Below are 23,482 nucleotides of genomic sequence, written 5' to 3'. Positions count from 1 at the left end.
AAGATAAACACAGAATGAATGATTTTATGAAATATTTGATTCTGGCCTTGAGATTTAGAGCTCTGTCTCTAGAGGCCAGTCTTCTGTGAACTGAATGAATCAAGATCCTGATGGAAAAAACAGCATACACACTATAAAGCTGTAGCAAAATCTTTAAAAGATTTAAAATTCTTTTACAACTACACTAATTTAAAGAAAGACAAAAAAATCCACAACACTACCTTTCATGAATTCCCTTCTCTTGAAGATAAAAAGATTATAGTAAAGGATTTCTGTTTGTGAATACACATTTTGAGTGGAATTGTGTCGATCATACACAGATCATCGGTGAGGTGGGAACTTGCAGAGCATCATGCAACACCTCCTGAACCAAGAGAGCAACTGATAACATCTCTGATCAGAGTAGCTTACTAATAACTGCCGCTGTGCATTCTGCCACACATTTGCTGACACCAGAGACATGCCCAGATTCAGCACTCCTTCCCAGAGCCTGGAGCAGAGATCAAATGCTCTCCAATGATAAAAGGTCTTGCTAGGAACAAACACAGGACTATTAGCCAGACATCCTCACTCCAATTTATTTCAACATCTTGCCACTTTGCTTTTTACATATTATTGTCTTCAGTCACTATTTATTAGATCACCAGTTAGACAGTATTCAGTACAGAGAAAACTGCAAAGAATTTAAACATCAACGTCTAAAATCTGATTATTTATAATACAGATTTTGGGGGAGGAGGAATGGCCCAGATTTGGCCAGGAAGGAGAACAGCCCACATTGGGTATCGTTAAAGACCTTCTGCCCCTTTCTTTACTACCATGCAAATCAAATTCAAACAAAAGTGGTATCAATGTTCCTGAGTTTATGCTAATGAACTTATTTCCTTACAGAAAAGCTAACGCTAACCTTTAACCCTTGAAGTCAGGTTAAAGGAACCTAGAGCAGCTCTAATACAGACATATACCAGTATATATACACTGAAAAGTCAGACTACCATTTCTTCTTATAAGTCTTAAACAAAGCAACAGAGTGCAACCAACCCAACATTAATATGCGAAATGCCTGATTTCTAAAGTAATTATGTTCATAATACATGGAAGTATCCTTATAAATGTAAGCAGCTATAAGTTCCAAATACCCAGAAGTACTTAGTTAATTTCACTCAGACCAATTGGTTCCTCGCAGCGGGAGAAGAAGGTTCCCCTTGCCTTTGCCCATCACTGGCTGCTGCCCCTGTTCATTTTCCACCAGCTGTTTTACTACTCTTCAGAGCCCTGGGGGAGGTAAATCAGCTCAGCAAGCCAGCAGAAACCAACCCCAGAAAGAGGAGCAGAGAGTCTTCTGCTGGCTCAGCACGGCAAGTGCCACCTCTGGGGGGAGGGAGATGCCAGGAACATGTATCTGGGGGAAAACGCATAAAGAAGGAGCAGCTTGAGTAAAGGTAGGAAGAAAGACTCCTCTGCGCAATAGCAGCAAGGCGATAGACCAGCTTGGTTACTTGTGAAACCATCTTGACTACGCTAGCATTTCCTCTTCCAGATGACAGTTGGAACACAAGCAGCAGATCTACATCATCACTCACACTGTTGTAACACCTCTGGCCATCTGAAGAAATAAAGCTCTCAGTCAAAAAAATAAGGCAACACATCTTAGTACTGTCACAATCTTTGGTCTTCATTCAGAAAAATGTGCGTCCTTAGTACAATTGTTCTGTAAATAAGATAGTGAACACAACAGAAGGAAAAGAAAAAAGATAAGAAATTAAGAGAGTGCTTCATTTCCACCTTTGTGGAAATGCAAAAAGGCATGTTACATGATGGTCTGCAAACTTTTTTGTTAGAGAGGTAGATCTCTTCGGAAAGCTTTCCACGTAAAAATTGCATTACAAGCTGTGTGTATAAAAACCAAACAAATTTGATAAACACCTTCTAAGTAGGGCATGAGTCCTAAGAGGTTTAGAAATCCCTGGTTTACTCTGAGGATAAGCTTTAACCACACATCTGAGGTCTTGTATTTCACAAGGGAGCAAAACAAATGAAAACTGATAAGATGTTTCTATTTTCACATCCTACTTATATAGAGATAAAGAAGCAGTATAGAAAGTGACAAACAAAAAATAGACACGTAAAATACTTCCTGACCATTTGGTTTTTCTACTCTGCTCCTAACTCCTCTCAGCTCCCTCATTCTGCAAGGCGAAATCTAATATAGAATAAAGAACTATAGAGACAAAGTGTTGAGAGGAAAGGCAGTCAGAGAAAAGATCACACACAGAAACAACAGGAAGAAATAGGATAGTAATGGCAGTAAGAAATTAAACTGGTAAGAAAGCAGTGCGTTAAAAGGCTGGTGTATTTCCATCAGCAAACTTGATACCTGTAGGTAATGTTCTATTTTCATGGCAATGTCACAATGCTCTTGGTAGTGTATAGATCCGCGAACCTCCGGGGCACGCGTCCTTTGCCCACGGTAATGCAATATTTCACACCGGCTAAGGTTTCTACACAACTACATCACCCTGCCTCACTTGAACTATAAAAATTCACCTCCTCGGTGCTTTTTCAGACAGAGCCATACGTCTCACTGAACTTGAGCAAGGTCACGTTCCGATTGCAGCAACAATGAATGGCCGGAAACACCTGTGGAAATTCATGGATCTTTTATTTTATCCACTCAGCTTGCCACTGAACTGGCCTAAGGTTTCCTCACTGTGTTTCCAAAGGGAGGAAAGAAAACATTAGAGCACTGATGTCCCGAGAGTGCTCTGAGTACACACAACCTTCATACTGAAGTCCGTTGTAACCGCTTCCTTCGAGCTGCTACTGATTCACCAAAAATTCATGACAGACTTGCAATTGCCTTTAAAATGCGATCACTAACTAGCTTCCAAAATTACCATTCAAACACCACAAAATTCCAGGCACCCTGAGAATCCTAATTCCCAGAGCTACGAATGACACAACGCTCTCATTAGAACTGTTGCAAAGAGGTTTCAAAACACAATCCTCATAAACCTGAACACTTCAATATATGAGTCACCTGTAAGACCGACATGTTTTGATAAACTTACTGAAAAAGAATCAGCACTGGTATTTCATAAGTCTTATTTTTCAATATTTGAGAACAACTTTACAGATCTCCTTAAAAATAAAAGCTTTTAACAACAACAAAAAAAAAAAAAAAAAAAAAAAAAAAAAACAGGATTTCAAATTCTCATTAATTTCAGACACTTAACAACTCTTCCAATAACTCATGAACAAGTAATTTTGTACTTGGAGATTTGCTGGCTCTCACGACCATGCTTCACCGCCATGCTGTTCACTTGCAATGTTAGACAAAACTCAACAAATAGAATCAAAATTTGTTCCGATTATTTTCTTAGAAGAAACCTTTTTTCAGTTAGTTAAACGAGTTTGAAACACAGATAAAGTTTCATTACTGAAAGCCACTTTAAGATTTCAATTCTAGGAACTTTGGGGTTGTCTCAATTTCATTTGAGAAATGATACTCAGGATGCGAACACTCGAGGACAGCACCTTTTCTTGCAACCAAAGAGCCTACGGACTAGCCAAGGACCACATCTCCGTGAACCTCAGATCAGCACAATGTTTTCTATGCCAGCTGCTACAGTTTTTGTAAATCCTGCTGTACTGGGTGTAATGGGCAAGGTGCTGGAAGCGCGGGGGCTGCAGGGTTGCCCCTATGGGAAGAGCCCAGGGACCGCCCTGTCCCAGGCCCAGGTGGCTCCCACAGACCCACAGCAGACCCAGCTGAGCCTCTCAGGGAAGCTGGCAGCACCTCTAGGAAAGTAGAGTTAAGAAAGGGCAGGAAACACCACAAGGAAGAGGAGGGAATGAAAAGGAGTGAGAAACACCAAAGGGAACAGCAAGGTCAGAGAAGGAGTGGGAGGAAGTGCTCCAGGTGCCAGAGCAGATATCCACCACCGCAGTCTGGGAAGGACCCAGGCTGGAGCAGGTGGACATGCCCTGAAGGATCTGCAGCACATGGACAGTCCTTGCCAGAGCAGATGTTTCTCCTGAAGGACTGCAGCCAGCAGGGAGCCCACGCCAGAGCGGAGCAATAACGTGAGAAAGAACAGCAGAAAGACGCCACCTCGCACCAACTCTGACCCCTCTGCCCACCATACTGCATGGGGAAGGGCACAGGAGTGACACTGAGCCTGGGAAAGGGGGGGAGGAAGAGTGTTGCTTTCACGTCTGTATTTCTGTTTCTTAGTATCTGAATCTATTTTAACTGGTAACAAGTTTAATTTTCCCAAAGTCAAGCCTGGTTTGCCCACAACAGTAACTAGTAAGTGATCTCGCTGTCTTCATCCTATTTTCTGCCCCACTAAGGAAGGGGAAAGACTGACCAGCTGGGTGGGCACTTGCTGTCAGCCAAGGCAAACCCACCACACCTGCACGCAACAGTTCTGACCCAATCTTTTATGGGAGTGCTGATGATGAAGCAAGAGATCAGAGATTTGTGTTACATGGCATAAATCCTACCACTGCTGCCCAGTCCTGGTTCTGAAGGAAAGACATGCAATACAAACTGGGTAACTGCCTAACAATTCTGAGTTAGGTTCAAGACCCTTCTTTCATCTGTCCACATTTTGTGAAAAACAATGCAAGTCACAGGCTTGACACAGAGCCCATATTTTCCACAATACAAATTGTGGCTATTACTTATAGAATAGCAAAGGCAGTGACCAATCCATCAACATTTCTCTTCCCTCTTTATCTTAAAGCTCAATAAGCTCACAAAGCCTTTCAAATACAATCCATCAGATAAAGAAAATTGGTTCTAGTAAGTGCTGTTTTTGTGCATCCACAATCTGACATGAACTGTCATTTATATTTGAGCCAGCGGTAGGTGTTGTGCAGAATCCTAGTTCTGTGAGGGAGTAAATAGGACCCATTAGCAGAACAAAACAGAATAAACAATACAATAATAATCAAGTCCACTTAAAATACTGCACCTCTCAAGTGTTGTGCAAGTATATACTATTGCCTTATGCATGCACACAGACCTTCATCCTGGTAGCTGTTACTGCTGTTTCTTCTTTCATCTAATTAGGGTTGCAAGCTTCAAGGGATGGGAACTTGATAACAGGAAATACTATATCAGTGCAAGACAGCCCAAACAATAATTGGGCCTATTAAAATTTCTGTCAAGTTCTCTAATGCCCATTTCCAAAGAGGAGGTATAATTAAGGCCCGGTAAAGTAACAGTCTATTATTTTGCAATAGTGCAAGATTGAAGAGATTACAACAGCGCTTCCCTAAAGGATCCCTTCCCACCTGTGTTCGAAGAGCAATAAACCATATTCCTAGCAATGCTGCTATCCTCAGTTAAAATGCTCCAGCATTCAAGTCGTAGCCAATTCTCTAATTCCCTGCACACCAATGTATGGATAGAATGAAGATCCTCTCCCCTCTTTTTCCTTCTCTCACACATCTCAATCATTCCTATGACATACTGTTGCACATTCAACCAAAAAACAGAACTTTTGTTTTCTATTACCTAGCTGATTTCTAGAACTGAACATTACTACAGAAGGAAGCTGTGAAGTTCTGCATACTTTTTATTAAATTAATTACTTCAGATTGACTAACAACAGGGATATGCATCAGAGTGTGTTTCAGTTCTCATCTATCTTCACAGGTGGAACAGACAAACTGCCTCTTCTTCACAGTCTCACTAGCTGATAAGCTTGGCCCGCAACCTGTTAAGGTACACCAGGATCTAGAAAACAAACCCACAGTTTTAGACACTCAACAGCAGGGTCATGTATTTCATTATACAAATTACTCTCTTCCTGTATTCCTCCACTACAAAAAGAGAGCCCCGTATGATCACTTAGCTTACTGACTGTTTATGTTCTCAGCTAGAGCTTGGGAGCCGTGGCCATTGATTTAATTATTCCTGTGCTATCAGAAAGAGACAAATCTGCATCTGATACTTTCTCATGTTTTAAAGATCAGGAAATGCTCCGATAACTCGTATTTTGACTGGTACAGAACCTAGAAGATACCATAATAGGAAAACTGCCGAAGTGCAAAGTTATGCAGACTGTATAATCTTCTCTAATATGCTTCAGTTAGGTAAGAAGTAGTCAGGTCACAGAAATTTAAGTCAAACTGCCAGTAACATCTGCCTCGCCCTCCCCACCTGCCTGAAATACCTTAGTACATCTTAAAACTATGAAGATCATTCTTCTCAACCAGAGTGCCAAAAAACATTTGCCCTTGCTTGAACTGATCTCTAGTTAGTCCATAGTCTATAACTTAATGAAGCACATCCTTAAACTAAACATAATACCTTCCACCTTTTCACTTGTGTTTATTTTTAGTTAGTATAATACCAGTGTGTTTCAGGATCACCACCCGGTTATTCTTAAGACCAACACATGTAAGCTTATCTCCTACCTATCCATCCATTCTTAAATTTTCTCTCTTTACTTTGATTTAGGCTTTTCCTCTTTTGTTTGTATTTCTGTAAACCTGAATCATGCAGTCCTCTGCCTAAATGTGCAAAGCCATCACTGCCTTCGCAACACACTCCCAGTGACACCAACCTTACACCTCATCCTCTGTTTAACTTAGCACCTATGACTCCACCCCAAGTTCTATCTCTGCAGACTTGTTTTATCTCTGAAAATATCTTTAGGTTCACCTGAAGCTGACAAGCGAGACCAGAGAGGCAGACACTATCCCCATGTCCTTTCTCACACACAGAATCAAGGCAACCATGCCAAAGAGAGGAATTTCCCTGCACCTCCCTTGTTCATTACGCACCTCTGTACCTCAGAATGAAGCGCCGCTTTTCACCTCCTTCAGATAAACATCTAGAAGTTTGTCACACAAGAAATAAGGGACGAAGCAAACCATTCATAGTTTTTCTAAGAAAACAAATGGAGCTGCACTATGTCGCTGAGGTGTGCTTTGGAGTAAAAGGAGAGAAGACTTCATGCGATACGCTGTGCACAGGCACTCCGGCTGCGCACAGACGGCAGAAGGACGTTCAGGGCTCCATGCACACAGTCAGCACGTCTGCCTGCAAAACTGCAGCACCCACAACAAACCATCAGGCTGCTCAGCAGTTCTGGATGTAAACCCACAGGGCCCCGCTGCCGGCCGGACCAAAGGCGGCCTCCCCGCGTCTCCAGAGGGGCTGGGGGCGATTCCCGGGGCGGTCGCACACGGGGGTCAGGCCCTCGGCAGCACCCGCCTCCCGCCGCCCTCCTTGGGGCTCCCGCTCCGTGGGGCCGCGCCGGCCGGGCCGCCCCTGCAGCGGCCCCCGCGCCCCACAGCCCCCCCGGGCACCGCCGGGCGGCTCGCAGGCCCCGCACGCCGGCCCGCCCGGCTGCACCTGCCGGAGCCGGCGCCCGGGAGCCCCGCCGGCCGCCCCCCGCAGGCCATCCGCCGCGGCCTGCCGCCGCCTCCCGCCCGGCCCCGCACCGTTAGCGATGAGCTTGGCCGAGAGCTGCTTGACGAGCTCGGGGATCCGCTCCCACTGGCACTCCGAGCGGCACCGCTCGATCTCCGTCTCCAGCCGCGAGCCCGCCTTCTTGGTGGCCATGGCCGGGCCGGGCCGATGGGCCCCGGCGGGGGAAGGGGCCGGGGCGACCCGGAGGAGGCGGGGAAAGGACGGCGGCGGCACCGGGCGCCTGGGCGGCGGCAGCGGCGGCGACCGGAGCGACGGAACTCGAGGCTGCGGCCCGCGCCGCGCCGGGGCCGAGCGGCGGCGGCGGCGCCACCTGCCGGACAGCGGCGGCGCAGCGCGAGGAGGGGCGGGGCCAGGCCGCGGGGCGGGGCCAGGGCTGCGCGGGAATGGCGGCCCGTCCGGCAGGGGGCGGGCGCTGCCGCGGCTGCCCCGGCACCCAGGGAGGGCGGGACGGACGGACGGACGGAGGGAAGCTAGCTAGTGATGCGGCTCCGCTGCTGGAAGGGCCGGTACAGCCGGGCTCCTGCGGCCACCGGCAGGAACTGCTTCTTTGAAACGATCTGCCCAGTTACACCTGCGGGGCGAGGAGAAAAACAACAAACAACAACACAAAAAAACAACAGCTCATCTAATGTCATTCCTCCAGAGGCTAATGAAGAACATACACCATCATTCTGTGTGATACACATAATTCCTGACCATTAGCAGTCGCCTCTTCCCCCACCTTCAAATCGCTCATCCACACTCACTCCAGGGTTTGGATGGAATAAAAACACTAGCTGAAACAATTTCAAATTTTCATGCATGTGTATGTGATGCGCCAGTTCCACAAACGTATATACACCTCAGAACACAACTGCCAGGAGGGATTTTTCACTGGAAAATATAGCAAAAAGACCAAGACCACACTTGAAGAAAAATCTCACATATTGCTATTCACTTTTCCCAAAATAAGGATATAGCTCATAGACAGAACAGGGTTTGTGACATGCAGTGTAATATGCTACATTAGACACAATATGAATTGAAGTAATGTAAATGTTTTGTTTCACATCCTTGGGTATTAGTGCAAACTTGTATAATTAATGCTTTTTATCCCCAGAAAGGAGAGGTCAGTAAGGTCAAGAGATACTTGGCTGAGTTTGTGAGGATGACTATCTGTCTGCTGGTTTAAAAATTCAAAATATAGGATGGGTGTTATTATTGCTGTTACATGCATTGCTCTCCTCTGGATCTAGTGCATTTTAGTCTTCAGAAACATCAAGATCACAAACTTAGAATTCAAATTTGGGCAAACGTAACGTTACCAGCCTGAGACAAGTCAATAATTGTTTCATAACTCTTAAGAACAATACATTTTATTCCCCAAACCTTGTGAATTATGATCACCAAACTCTTGGTGAACAAAACTATCACCAGTCACCTTTATATGCTGTTAAATAAATAGATCAGTTAACTGTAAACAGGACATGCACATGGGCATTGGTAGAGTTGTCATCATTGTTTAGAATTTCTAAATAATTATGTAGTGTGTGTGTGTGTGACACATACCAAGGACAGGTGCTTTCTGAAGTTTTGCTTGGTTTCAATTATGAACTGAAAGATCAGGAAAAGGACGCACCTTTTTAAATACGGGAAATCAATAATTGCTATTGAATCATTAATTGTTTTGGAATGGACCCAGGGTTGCGTGACCAAAAGCTTGTCCGTGTGTTCCCCAGCTGTATCCTCAATGTCATAAATATCCACTTCCTACAAACCTTGCTTTGCTTCTATCCTTGGGCCATCACAGCCATTGCAACCCTATGATAGGTATCAGATGTCTCTCGGTGCTTCAACCAATTTACTTTTCATTCCCGGTGCCATTGAAAGCACAAAAACACAACATTCAGATACTGTATCCTGCCTTTTTATGAAATTGCTGTTATAGCACTTTCAGGTTACAGCCCAATTTCAAACAAAGTATACTTCACATTTTAAAAAGTGAAATAGAAACAGTAGCAGAACATAACAGTGTTTAAAAAACACGGTGGAGTACTGCAGGAGCGGAAAGAAGCTTTGTTACTGTAACAAAAGAAAAAGGAGAAATATGTGATAAAGCATTTTTTGCTTACATGAGGTAAATATAATGTTACAGAAGACAGTATAAAAGTGCTTATTTTACTTCCACAAAGTGTAAAATAGAATTAAAAAGGCAATATTAAAAAACTTTTCTGCATCACAAATCCTTATTTTACCATTTCCTTATCTTTCAAATCAACATCTGACTGCCTATTAAGATGTTAAATGTATTCTATTGCAAGTGATCAGAGATGCAATTCAAATATTTGTATTTTAAAGCAATGATATTCAATTCCTGCTATAATCTGCCATTTTCTCAAATGCGACTTGCCAAAATTTTCTGGCCAAAATGCATTAACATGAGAAGTAATTTCTCTACAGTGAAGAGCACAACTCATAAACGTTACAGAAGCAAAAATTTGACTGGAATCTAAGGGCTTCTTTTTCAGTTAACATCACACCATCGGTGACACGAGGTAACTGCAGAGCTCCCCATTCCTACTCAAGCCAGTAATATCTATAAAATTTAGAACAGACAATAAAAATATTGCTAAAATAATTTCAGTGGCACTTGGTTCATTTCTGAGAGTATCCAAATGCAATTTAAAGGGAAGTGAGACTGAACATTCACAAAATCAACAGTTTGACCACATCCACATTATAAAACCTGCCACACCAGCCTCAAAGAAAGGAATGCAGTCATATAAGAAGTGAAATATGCTTTAGCAAAATATTTCAACATTTTGAGATTTTGTACTTAGATTAGTTTATTTTTTTAAAGATAAAATAGTTACATCCCTGAATGTACATTATTTTGTAAACCATTAAGCCCTTACTGCCATTTCAAAGTTAAAATCATACACAAAACAATTCAGGAAAACCTAGCAACCTGGAAAGCATTTTCTTTTTTTTCCTCACAATGGCCTTTTGATTTTGTTCTTTGTTACTTTCAAACTGATTCAATCCATATTGCACTTGTCAAATAACGGGAAGCACAATGGATACTTCGAAAGGAATGTATGCATGTACAAACAATACTTATTTTTCACTATTGTATGAAATCCCTTGGAGTTAATTCTTAGTCTTTAATAAATGACAATGCTAACAATCATTGCTATTGATAGGCTGACTTTGAAGCTTAATTACTAGTTGTGCAAAAAGTCTCACTCCAAAAGAGATCCTTTCCAAGCCCATTCATGCTAAATGGGAACCGGCATTGCCAATGAAAGGGTAACAGAGTATCACTCAACTGAGATAAATACTGAAATCATATTGTTTTGGCTAATGTTTCATACTGCATTTTTAAACCTGCCATACTGTTTCTGGAAATATCTTCCACATTACAAATTCAGGTATTTACACATACAAAAAAAAAAGTCACCTCTCAGAATCAAAAAAAGCCCTTCGCTCATGTTAAGGGCTGAACAGATGTATTTATATCTGAATTGTTACTTGTTCAACAACTGTATGTTTACAAAGCGATATTGCCGCTAAAGTTGCTATCTTATATTAACATGTAGTAACTAACAGGAAGCAAAATGGGAACAAAACCACCATAGTTTGCAGTTTCTCACATTTATCGTGCCAGCGTGCCACCGTTTACTGCAGGGCGACAATAAACTGCGGCAGATTCTCTCTGTTAACCCCCTGCCCTCCCCACCGGGAAGGGTAATAGGAGGGAAAGGGAGAGGGACTTACAAGTCGAAAAGTTAAAAAAGCTTTACTAATGCTACTAATAAATAGAGAAAATAATACAAAATATACAAACCCACTCTTGAATTTCCCAGGGTAGCTCAGTGTGGAGCTGATGCTGCAGGGCAGGCACCTGGAAGTCCTGGGCTGGACCCCACAGTGAACTGGAACTGGATTTGGGGATGAAGGGTCTGGAACTAGACCTCAGATCACAGGCACAATGGGCAGGGTCTTCTTCAGATGCCAGCCATGGTTGAAGAGAATGAGACCCTCATGATCTCCCACTTTTATAGGGTGTATGACACGTATGGGATGCAATACTTAGCTGGTCAATTTTAGTCACCTGTTCTGTCCTCCCTGCCTTGCCAATACACCCCTCTTACTTACAGGATGTGCAAAATTTATCATTAACCTTGGCTGCCATAGCAATAAGGATAAACCTGGGCCTCTTCTGCATACCATTGCTACCGTTATCAGCTCTGGAACGAACAGTGTCTGAAAAACATGCAGCCAAATCCAAAAAAGTGCAGTAACTTAGAAGAACTCTTGTGTTTAACAAAACCAGGACACAGTATAACACTTTTCAGCCTTGTTCAAACGTCTAAGGATTTAAAAGAAATGCTTTGTCTACTTCTAAGTTCAGGGAACAGCCGAGGTAAGGTCTAATCCTGGGTCTTCCATTGTGTCACGCTCACAGAAAGCCTCTTTCTTGCTGTATTTCAAACTGTTGTTCCACCCAGTGATGCCTGTAGTGCTGCAGGCAAAGAGTCTCCACACTCCCTTTGCCCAGTAACAAAACAGACAGACCCAGTTCAATGAAAGTCTAGATGTGATCCAGATTGCAGCTTAATCTCTCTCTTGAACTGGAAAAAAAAATACTAGACAAATTGAACACCAGTGGCAAAGACATTTTCCTATTTTTCTGGCTCATTTATGCAATAAGTGGTCAGAATAGAACAATTTTGAATTAAAACGAATGACAATAACAAAAACAAACCACAACAAAAAAAATAATCAAATTTATCTACTTTTAGAGAGATGCAAGCACACTTTAATTAACCCACTGCTTTTCAGTTCATTTTGTTCTATCCACCATACAAAACAAGCCATGCACCATTTTTACCTTATTCTTAAGGGTAAAAATAAAATACCTACATGTAATACATGTTAGAAAACTAGATGTTAGTAAATATGAGCCTCTTCTTAAATCTGAATAACCTCTTTACCTAGCAAAGCAATAGTGGCAGATCTTCTCTCTGTAGTACGATTGCTTGATTTCATCACTTTATTGGATAAAATCATACTTAGGCTTTATTCCCAAATCAATTTCTGTCTACACAGGAATCCCTGTCTTCACATAACTGCTGTTTCAAACTGCACTCCTGTGACCACTTAAGGGAAGATGAAGATCAAGTGTTTTTCACATTGAGTTTACTGACACAGCAGAGTGCAGCAGCTGAGTTACATTTCTTCTTCAGTTGCTAAGTTCAGCCTCTTTAAATAAATTCAATTATTACACAGAAAAAAAGCTTGAATTTTCACTTTTTCCTCCCTCTCCCAATGTTCCTAGCTACCTACTGGTAATAAAAATTATTTGTATTATTAATAAATATAAATATTTTCCCCATTGCTATTTAAATGCATCTGAGACAAAGAATGATGGTTGAATTTGAAGCATGGACAGTGTCATACTGCACTGAAGCATTTCCCTTGTTATCGTCAATATTCGCAGCTAACCATCTTGCCAGCTACATTGTCAGGCCACCAGAGGGAGTCGAAAGCTACGTATAGTTTCTGAAAGTTTCTAAACCAGCAGGCTACAGTATAAAACATTAACAGAAATTGCTCTCTGTTGTTAGTACTACGAGAAATGGGTAAGAAAAATGTAATAGAGAAATCCACAGAGATCATGAGCTGCTGAGCATGAAGATAATGGAAAAAATTTAGCAACATCATCAGTTCCTTACTATCCGGAGGTGAGAGAAATGTTCATGATACAAATAGTGTTCAGCAACTATTTTTGTTCTGTGTTGGGAAAGAATGGAAATCATGCATTTAAATCAGATTTTTTCAATAGTGTTAATAACTGAAGAGAAGTCTTAAAAATCAGTAGATCCAGAATTAGTACACAACAGTCCTAAACCAAAGGGTTTCCTCATCACATCCTTCCAAATAGCTCACGGACTGCCAGAGGCAGCTAGTAGGACACCGGCTTTGTGCTGGTGTGCTACAGGAAGGCAGAAGATGGTGGCAGAGTTCAGACCACCTAGCCTGATGTGACCCTACGAGAAAAACCTGGGAATGTGCAGACAAGGTTACATTCTGAAGTTCCAAAAGCAACGTCCTTAGCAGAGAGGGGAGAAGGAAACTTCCTAAGATCAACTGGGGCGAAGTTCAAGAGACCTGTACTCCAAATGGGCAGAAGCACTGAGAACCGGCAAAATGTGACCCAAGGAACAGGACATTTTATACCCTGCTCTACACATGATGTCAGATAAGAAATCGCAGATATTTCCCTAAAATCCTTGCAGCATTGTACAGTGGTAGCCTATGAAACACCAAGCATCACTAGGAAGGCTACTGAGAAGAAAGCAGCGAGCATCATTCTGCTGTTCTGTAAATCACGACACTCCTGCATCTGGAGTGCTGCGTGCATTCCTGGCCTCACTGGTTCGACTCAGCAGGACATTTCTTATGTTCTTGCAATATTCAGTTGGCTTTACACGCTGCAACTTAATCTATCTGGCCCTGCTCAACCTTTCAGAATTCTATTGCCTAACACTTGCTCTCACTGGTAGAAAGACAAATTCTGCTTGTGCCTTCTGACATTCTCCAGAAATCAAAGTTTTTCCTCTTCACATACTCCACTATGTCATAGCTCCTTTCTATGAAAAGTTCAGCTAGATATTTCCTGGGAAGATTAGGACTGAGCTGCAGTTTATTTAAAATACCATAACATGACCAAAGACATTTCTGAAAGGTCTGGCATTTGCCCGAAACCACAGAATGGATCGTTTCCAGTCTACTTCACTGTCCTGGCAAGCATTCTACCTATCAGCATAGACCAGGTAACAACAGAACATATGCACTTTTTTTAGCTGCTTGATACAAACTAAAGTAGAAAGCAATAATGTTACTGTGACTACAATCGGCTGGGGACAGATGTGAACTATTGTTCTCTGGGCTTTATCTATCTTCAGTTCACAAAGATGATTCACGAGCAAAGTTTCTGGGGAATAACTGCCAGCTTGCAGCCTGTGGTGCTCCCTGCTGGCTCCAAGTCCAGGCTCTTGAAAATCCGAAGCTTCACATGTGTAGGACAAAGCAGATTTCTCCCGCGTGCTTCCAATGTAACCCTACTTCAAAGTGTAAAAGGCAAATCAAGCAGATCAGACACCTGTTGTTCAGCAAATGCTTAGATCCAAGTTTGAAGGCGCTATTTGAGTTTATACCTTTTGGTTTGCACTCATTCTCAAAAAACAAAAAAACAAACAACCCCCTTTTATTCCTTTTCTTTTTTAGTATTTTTAAAACTGTTCTTTTTGTACTTGGAATGCTATTCATACTGTTAGCAAATATAACAGTTGTCTGAAGAGTAAGGTATCTCTTCATCGACCAGTGAATTTTACGCTAGATACTTCTGATAAAGGGAAGGGTTTGTTGCATAGTGCTCCTTACTATTTTTATTCTTTTTATATATTGGACTCTACATTTTTTGGGGCAGAAAGATCCATGCATTGCCTCTCAGAACAAGCACAAAGACAAGAGAAATCAAAGAGCTAAGAGGGTTAACATAAATAGAAAGCTCAGGAAAGGAACAAAACTAAGTATAAAATATGGGAGTAAAATTGAACAGTAATTAAAAAACCAAACCAACAAAACCATGAACAAAACCTGCGTAACCTACTTAACCCAAAAGCATGGTAAAAGAATGTCAGATTTTTTAGGTATACTGATGGTATTATACCATAGGACTTAAACATATAGGTATACTCACTCATTTTTCTCCAAAACCTAGCTCCCGACAGGGCTGCAGTCCAGCAATAGCTCAAATACTGTAAGTCTGTTTTAGAGACTTGTTCAGATATTTCTCGCAAACTGCCACAGAAGTTGTGCATAACGCAACAGCCAACGAACATCCTTGGTTATTACCTACAAAACTGCCTTTACCCAGGTGTTATCTGCCTAGCAGTTATGTGTTTGGCTTACTTTGTTTTAATTCTTCTGGGAAGAGAGTTCCCAGCCAGGAACGAAGGACACACAGGTCACCAGCTATCCAAGGGGAACACCCACGCTGCTGCTCTGCGCTGTGCACGGCTCTGGCAAGAAGCTCTCCTGAGGGAATCCAGGGTTGACTTGTTAATAATGACACATGGTACTTCTCCAGATTGCTTTGCATTAACTTTGAAGCCACCACAGTGGTTAACCACACAATTTAGGGCAACAAAAAAATCTCTTCCTATTTCTGAACACCATGGCCTGGAGAAGAAAACAAGATGAGCAAAGATCAAAACCTTCATTACATTTATCATTCCAAAACAGCTGAAGAACCTGATTTGCCAAACACCTTTTTTTCCCTGGTGGTTATGGCAGGTAAGGGGAAGTACCTCCAAGACAGAAGCCCCAACAGCAGGTTTTCATAAACCTGTGGCCAACAACAGGCTGGGCTTACCAGCCTCCAGGTCAGCATGGTTAGGCTTTAGCAGTTCTAGAGACAGGAGCATTCAGCTGCCATCTCATTCTGCAAATCTTCAATGAGTGCTGAGCAGCCTTCCAGAAAACAGCTTTCCTGTATTTCTTCGACCACTGCATTCACAAAAAGATTCTCTCTTCTAGTGCTTTTCCATATCCAAAACCAGAACCCTATACTCATTCATTTTGTGAATAATCTGATACTGGGTAAAATAAACCATTTCAGTTACTTATCTTGCTTTTTGCTAAACTTCTGCCACAAGGTTTTGCACTTTGTTCACGTGACTAAGAATCTGAGAGACATGCATACTTGTCACAACTTCACCGTAATCTGTTGAAAACTGGTATATAGTGAGTTAAGGAAATCAATGTCTATGCTGCTGCCTTTAACATTTGACAGTGGCACCATTTCCCTCCAAGAAAAAGTTGACTTGTGAAACTGTGGATAGTTCTTTCGTTTGTTTGGGGTTTTTTGTTTGTTCGCTTTTTCTCTCAAAGATTTTAAGATGAAAAGCAATGGTGTGCAAGTCAAATGTCCTGCACATTACAGTGAGGCAAAGCGTTCAGCATTCCCTTCACAGGGAACTGCTGAAGAGAGTCCAGCGCAGGGCAACAAAGATGATGGAGTGGAGCATCTCCCTTACGAGGAAAGGCTGAGGGAGCTGGGGCTCTTTAGCTTGGAGGAGACTGAGGGGTGACCTCATTAATGTTTATAAATATATAAAGGGTGAATGTCACAAGGATGGAGCCAGGCGCTTTGCGGTGACAACCAATGATAGGACAAGAGGCAATGGGTATAAACTGGAACACAGGAGGTTCCATTTAAATTTGCGAAGAAACTTCTTCTCAGTGAGGGTGACAGACACTGGAACAGGCTGCCCAGGGGGGTTGTGGAGTCTCCTTCTCTGGAGACATTCAAAACCTGCCTGGACACATTCCTGTGTAACCTCATCTGGGTGTTCCTGCTCTGGCAGGGGGATTGGACTGGATGATCTTTCGAGGTCCCTTCCAATCCCAAACATACTGTGATTCTATTTGATTTCTTTCCATCTTCCCCCTCCCTGCCCACACCGACACAAGAAACAGCATGCCCTGTTCTACTTACTGCAAATGAACAGAATGTCAGAATCTGTCACCAATTCATTTTTTGCCTTTACAGCTTCAGAGGTAAAGGCAGAAATTGCAGATTATCTCTTCTACCGGGGCTACAGCAAAAAATATTTTTTTCTGACAGGAAGTAATTTTGCGTGTTTCTTTCTCTACGCGTGAAAACAGTGCAGGAAAGATATCTGTAAGCATCAAAATTTACTGCAGTAGCGTCTTAAGACTGCCAAGGCTGAATGCCAATGCCAAGCTCTTATTCATTTTTGTAATCCAGATGTAGGTTAAAATTAAAGGCCTGTTCTCACTTTGGTGTTGAAGGAGATCTCAAGTTTTCCTTTTTATCTGACAGCTTTCAAATTGAATTAAGTGACCTTCCAGAGCTGCATACAGATGGACTGAGATGGCAATGCATATTAAATAGAACAACACTTGAACTTTAAAGTAGCAAGGATATAGCACCTTGAGTTCTAATTTGTACAATCACCAGACAGCGAGATCCTGCTCCCTCCAGTAGGCAGAGCTTCAATGGAGTATTATGCACAGCTGAGCTGTATCTTTAAAGGATGAGAACTCATTAAGGAGACATCTGAGAAAAGCTTTGACTTGCTGCTTTTGTGAATCAATTTAGTTTATCTTCTCCACTGTATATTGATTTTAAAGGAAAAAAGCATACACACTGTTATTAATGAGTAAGCTTCTACAGACAGTATGATGATACTATGGCCTAGTCACCTCTGTCAGTGTAACCCGGAGACAAGCCCTGAGCATTGTCCCCTCTCTGCATCATCATCTCTAAATACACCTTCCCCCCTTTCTTCTCACTTTGCTGCAATTCCAAAGCCTAGTTTACACTTGAAAGCTTTTTTAGCATAGCTGAATGTGTCACACAAAATCACACCCATAACTGATGTAAAATGTACTTGGGTAGTCACAATCATACTAAGACATATTTAAAAAAAAAAAGAAAATCACATTAACATAAATGAGATTGAGATACCAATTTTAAGATCTGAAGCTGATTTGCTGCCAAAGTAAAATTACCTTTGTATTAAGAAAAATGCAGCTAGTTTGCAAGCAGTTTGCAGTTTCACCTGTGGTAGGTTATGAGCAGGTTCTGAGCAATTAGAGTTCTGTTTTTCTCTGCTTTATTGTTGGCATTTCAAAGGACGTTAGCAGACTTCTGCAGGAATTTTGTTAATACAGACAGGTTGCCAATCTTGAAGTGCTTTTATATGTTAATAGTATGGATTCCTTTCTACTTCTGAATAAAGCTTAGTTTTCAAAAATCACAGCATTATACCATATTTGGTTTTGCAATGCTTCATTACTACTTTACTTTAGATTACCTGTGAAATCAATCCAGTGTTAACCAAAATGCTGTAACTAAGTTAGCAGAACATTCTTATTTCCCTGTCTGTGCTGACTGAGAGGTGATACAAACACTAGAACCAGGGAAAGGGTAGAGCATGTGGCCAGAAAAAGGATCAGGAATGGCCCTGTGGGTGACAGTAAGCTGTCAGAGCGGCTCATACCATCTCATCTACCTAAACACTCACCACTGATTCCCAAACAGATGCAGGCTTCCCTTTCCATCACGCAGAACACGAAAACTCTGTCAAAATACATGGGTCTTCTTCAAATATACATTATTGCAGGTGTCTTACATTTCTCCGCTCTTGATGCTTCTAGGCACAACAAACAAGACTGCTCCAGCTGGTCTATGTAATTGAAAGCATCACTTTATTTATGAGTGCAGACTACAGGAATCATCCTCAGTTTTCTTTTCAACACAGGTGTTCTGAACATCCAGAATCTATTGAACAAGTGATATATAAAAATGTGGGATGGCAGGCGAGAGCTAGCCAACAGCTCTGCATTTCTTACTTTTTACATAATCCAGTGCCCTATGGGTCAAAGGAGCAAATTGAGAAGTGTTTCTCACAGGCAGACAAAAAAGACCAAAGAACTTTTATCTCTTTACAGCAGACACAGCCACGTCATTTCTTGTTCTCTCAATCCAGACTACTCAGTCAACTACCTCAACCGAAGGCAATGTCATGTTTCACAACGTAAAAATCAGTGCTGAGAAAGACTGTCACATATGGGGGAAAAAGAATGAAGACCACCAGCTTGGTAAAAACACCTGAAACGATACTTGGGGAATAACAAAAAATTACAACTGAAGACCAAAATGTCACATAAAGATACACATATGTGTGTAGACACACACAGATACTCACAGACCTGCAGAGTTAGGAAATGTTTTTATGCTGGGTAACTGGCAAGAAAGTTTGCAATCTGGTGTCAGCAAATAATAAATACACATGGAGATAGCAAGGGGAGAAATTTACCCCTGAAATCATTTTCCCAGAAGCCTCTCATCTCTGGCTTCCCATAACCACCTTCTTCTGTGGTAGCCCCCTTGTCTGGTCCTCTGAATCTGTGTGAGTCAAGAACTCATTTTTAAGTACAGGTTCTCTTAAACAAGGCATATTACTGTAAGTTGACATGCAATACAGCATGTATCTACATACATGCACATAATACATGCACATATTAAAAATGTAAGACACTTGTGCAACACTTCACAACCAATAAACATACATCATCATTCTGTGTATATTTTCTACCAAGAATTGTTCTGTTCCTGGATGAGCATTAGGGAACATGGTTGTGCATGTGTCATTATGTTGTTCAGAAAAGCAGCCATGGAAAAGGGCTGAGAAAACACATACATCAGCAATGCCAACTCAAAGTCTCAATCCCTGCTGATGCAATAAGGTATTTTTATGTTACCTACCCCAAACTGTTTAGTAAAGCATTTTAGTGAAGCGTTTCTCATGGCAGTAAACAATACATATGCCAAATGCACTGCCCCTTCTATTAAGAAACAATAAATATTTCAGCTGCTTTTACTTATATAAAAGCGTAGAAATTTCACTTAGTCAGAGGAACAGTAAGTCATGTTACTTCCTTTGTATTCCTTTAAACCCTTTAGCAGAATTACTTCTTAATTACTAATATTTATGTTTCTAAAAGTATTACAAAGAAATTGCTTTACAGAATATCAAGTACTTTAAAGATTAGATTAATAGCCACACTAGTTATTGAAATCTTTACTGATAAGAAATTCGATTTTTCAAACAAACCTGCCCACAATGTTGCTGACTGCATTACATTTCTGACAGTAGAGAGATACCATTACTAGACACTAAAGTTGCTTGACGCATAGCAGCACTGTGAAGGAAATTTAATCTGAGTATAAACATAATTTACAGTTTAACACCTATTTACCAAGGCAATATGAAGTATTTATAGTACTAATGAAGACTGGCTTGTACACTTCAGATTTGAAACAGTTGTGAAAAATTTGGCCCATGGTCTTTGTATGACCTAAAGTGCAAGGCTGGGCAATAGGTGAAGCTGAGACAACACAGTTCTGCCAAGAGTAATTATTCTCCTGCAGGGACGTCTGATCAAGAAGTGAACCCGCTCTTGAGCTGCCTAGTTTGCAATTCAGTTTTACTAACGTAAATGGAGATCAGCAGCTGCTTATGTAAAGATGGTAATCCAAAAATTCAGACAGCTTAGTGTCAAACACACCTCCTCAAGAGTTGTTACCTGGAGGCGGAACAAAGTCAGAGGTGATAAACATTTCAGCTACCTCAGGTAACTGATTCAAAGCAAATGCAAGGCGACACCTAAATATACTTACCCCTGACAAAAAGAATTACCCTGGTTTTAGATTTTTATTTAATAACTCCTGTTAGAGCACAAGGAGGACACAGAAACATTCATCTATAAAACTCGTCTTTGATACAAGTGATGTATTCTAATAATCTTAGTCTCACAACAGTCTCAAAACCTGTGTGAAAAAAACCTCTGACATTACCTCTAGCATTTAGCATCTTGTGCATTCTTTTTTTGTTGTTTTATCAGTTTGTCAAGCACCAGGTTTAATTTCCCAACAGGGAAATAACTGTACTGTGATCCTAATAAGAAGTTATTTCAGCTGGGTCACAATACTCCAAATCTACCTGCTATCCAAAAGTTCCTTACACTTAAACAAAATCAAACCAAAAACTGCTGTTCTGTTGTCCTGAAGACAACAAATTCCAAAAGCTCCTCAAAGTGCAAACTTTACAAGTAACCTGTTCTCCAGCCTCCGAATTTACTAGTACTGTCTGCATAACAAGTATTAATGGTGGATTGTTCGTTGTATTTACAGCAAGTTTATTGGGGAGAGGGACAGTATTCTTTTACAAATGAGCCATGTTGACTATTGAGATTACTTCCAAAGAGAGCATTCAGAAAGCAAACCTGAATATATTACACTGACAATTACTTTTCAATATTTTAACATCAGCCACTTAAAATCGGTTGTGTTATTATTACATATACTGATCTTTAAATATACTACTTCTACATAAACAGTGCAAATCTCAATATTCACATCAACCTGAAATTAATGCTGCAATTACTGTTGACATTCACATCAAGAAAATAGTAAACTATTTCACATGAGCAATTCCAAAACCTCAGAATGCCATTATTAATATTAAAGAAACACAGAACAAACATGTTGGGCTTTAAAGCCTTGTTTTGATACACATGATCCCTGTAAACATGGATGTATTGTATTTGTCAATACTGATATCTGATACAAGTCTATAAATAAAACCACTGATATAAACAATTCCTACAACTTTTTTGCATAGGGTTTGGAGGTTACTTTAGGATACAGCAAGCTCTTAATAAAATCCCTTAGTCAATTAGTCTTCCACCACACAAATTTAGGCATAGGATTAACTTTACACAAGGAGTCTCTGACCTCAGTGGGAACTTACAGATGTAAGCATTTGCAAAACTGGAGTCAGCTTTAGCACTTAAGTTACCCCTAGTCATTGAGAATACGAGCAATAAAAGAGCTCTCCATAAATTTATAAAATATGCTGATTTAAAAGTTTATGCTGATGTTTCCGTAAGTCACATTTATGATTCCAAACAGTTATGTACATACTATACTATCACAGTAGGAAATACTTCACTGTAGAACACCACAGTGAACAAGTTGTGAAGCACAGTGTTTGATATAATTTCCCTTTAGTATTCCCAGTGCATAAGTTGTTAACATCTACACTACACAAGGTGCCCAGGTCTAGTATTTGTTATATACAATGTATAAGCAAGATAGAAAGAGCTTTGCAGGTTAAAGTAAGGAATGAAAACAGTGGGTAATATACAGGGATTCACTCCCGCAAAGTACAGAATTCTCCTTCACAACAACCACAGCCACCAAATACGGTGGATTTCAGGTCATTCAACCCAGTAAAACAGTGCTCAGCACCTTGTAGGAAAAGAGATCTGAGTGCACTTTATTAGAAAACATCTCCTTTTGATGTTATAAAGTGCAAAAAAGAAAACATATATCCTAATATTTTACAGTCAATATTAAACTGCCGTATTTGCACGATGCAAAATTCAAATAACGTGGTATACATTTGGTATGGACCCTATAATAACAAATGTTGAAACTGGAGTTCTTGCATCTTCAAAAAAATCTTCGTATTTTCAAGTTATTGTGTAAATATAAAAAGAAAATATAAGTTATAATTAATTCTTTAGATATTTTAACGTGATCATTTGCCGAAGCATTCAATATGAAATTTCAATTTCTCTTAAAATTCAAATAAATTGAAGAGAACATGACCACAAATTTAAAAGGCCTTAAAATACTATACCGCTTTGGTGCATTGTACCAACGATTCCTTACACACATGACGAATCAAATTCTATGACATTCTTCATGCAGCTGGGTAAAACCAGAAGATCCAATAGATCTGTATGTGTTAGAAAGCTTTCCTTTCTTTGAACGGTGGGGAAGAAACCACGAAGAAGATTCTGACACTGTGAAACAGTCTTCCTCCACACTGTACCATGAGCAGCATAGCTCCTTACCTTGAGCTTGACTGCACACTAGTAATTTAGCCCTAAGAGAGTATAATGTTGGTTGTATAATAGTATTATACCATATCCAGTGATACCAAACTTAACGCTAAAAAGAAATGTTCCGAAATATAAAGCTAAAAAGTTATGATTGAAATACATTTTTAAAGCGACAGACATTCCTGTAGCCTGTAAGCTACAGAGAACAAGGGTGCGAGACAACAATACAGGTACTACCAAGTTTATAACCACTTAAATCTTCAAGACAGGATATTCTCTGCTTTTCAGTCAGAGAATTGGAAGATGGTTTCTGGGTTATTGCTGTCCGCAGGGTTTGTTGGCTGCAGTGTCTTTGTAGGTGTAGTTTTACCGTGAGAATGAGAGGAAGAAGAATGTGAACTTTCACTGGAGCTGCTACGTGTCTCTGTGCTTGTACTTGTTTTTTTCATTTTCCTTCTCTTTGCAAGAGGTGCCTTGTCAACATTCTGGAGACAAAATCCTTCCCTTTTGTACTTGTTAAAGGCCTGTTTAAAAATA

General features: G+C 40.9%; 2 protein-coding genes across 7 annotated transcripts in view; both read right to left on the bottom strand.

Annotated features, from left to right (window-relative positions):
• TTC7B (tetratricopeptide repeat domain 7B) overlaps positions 1–7,762 on the bottom strand; it is a 144,431-nt gene extending 136,669 nt beyond the window's left edge. Inside the window, exon 1 of one of the 2 annotated variants that reach the window (XM_065063659.1) lies at positions 7,465–7,762. In XM_065063659.1, the coding sequence (XP_064919731.1) occupies positions 7,465–7,585 (121 nt within the window). In that variant the 5' untranslated portion in view covers positions 7,586–7,762. The remainder of the gene's footprint in view (positions 1–7,464) is intronic. The other variant, XM_065063660.1, reaches the window with a different exon arrangement.
• A 10,954-nt stretch (positions 7,763–18,716) lies between these two features.
• Positions 18,717–23,482, bottom strand: part of RPS6KA5 (ribosomal protein S6 kinase A5) — an 84,092-nt gene continuing 79,326 nt past the window's right edge. For all 5 annotated transcript variants that reach the window (XM_065063662.1, XM_021292409.2, XM_021292410.2 and 2 more), the window contains one exon: positions 18,717–23,469. In XM_065063662.1, coding sequence (XP_064919734.1) covers positions 23,230–23,469 — 240 coding nt within the window. In that variant the 3' untranslated portion in view covers positions 18,717–23,229. The remainder of the gene's footprint in view (positions 23,470–23,482) is intronic.

The sequence above is a fragment of the Columba livia genome, chromosome 5, assembly GCF_036013475.1.
Source record: "Columba livia isolate bColLiv1 breed racing homer chromosome 5, bColLiv1.pat.W.v2, whole genome shotgun sequence".
Taxonomy (NCBI): domain Eukaryota; kingdom Metazoa; phylum Chordata; class Aves; order Columbiformes; family Columbidae; genus Columba; species Columba livia.
The sequence above is the reverse complement of the archived record's forward strand: the minus strand, read 5'-3'. Positions and strand labels throughout refer to the sequence as shown.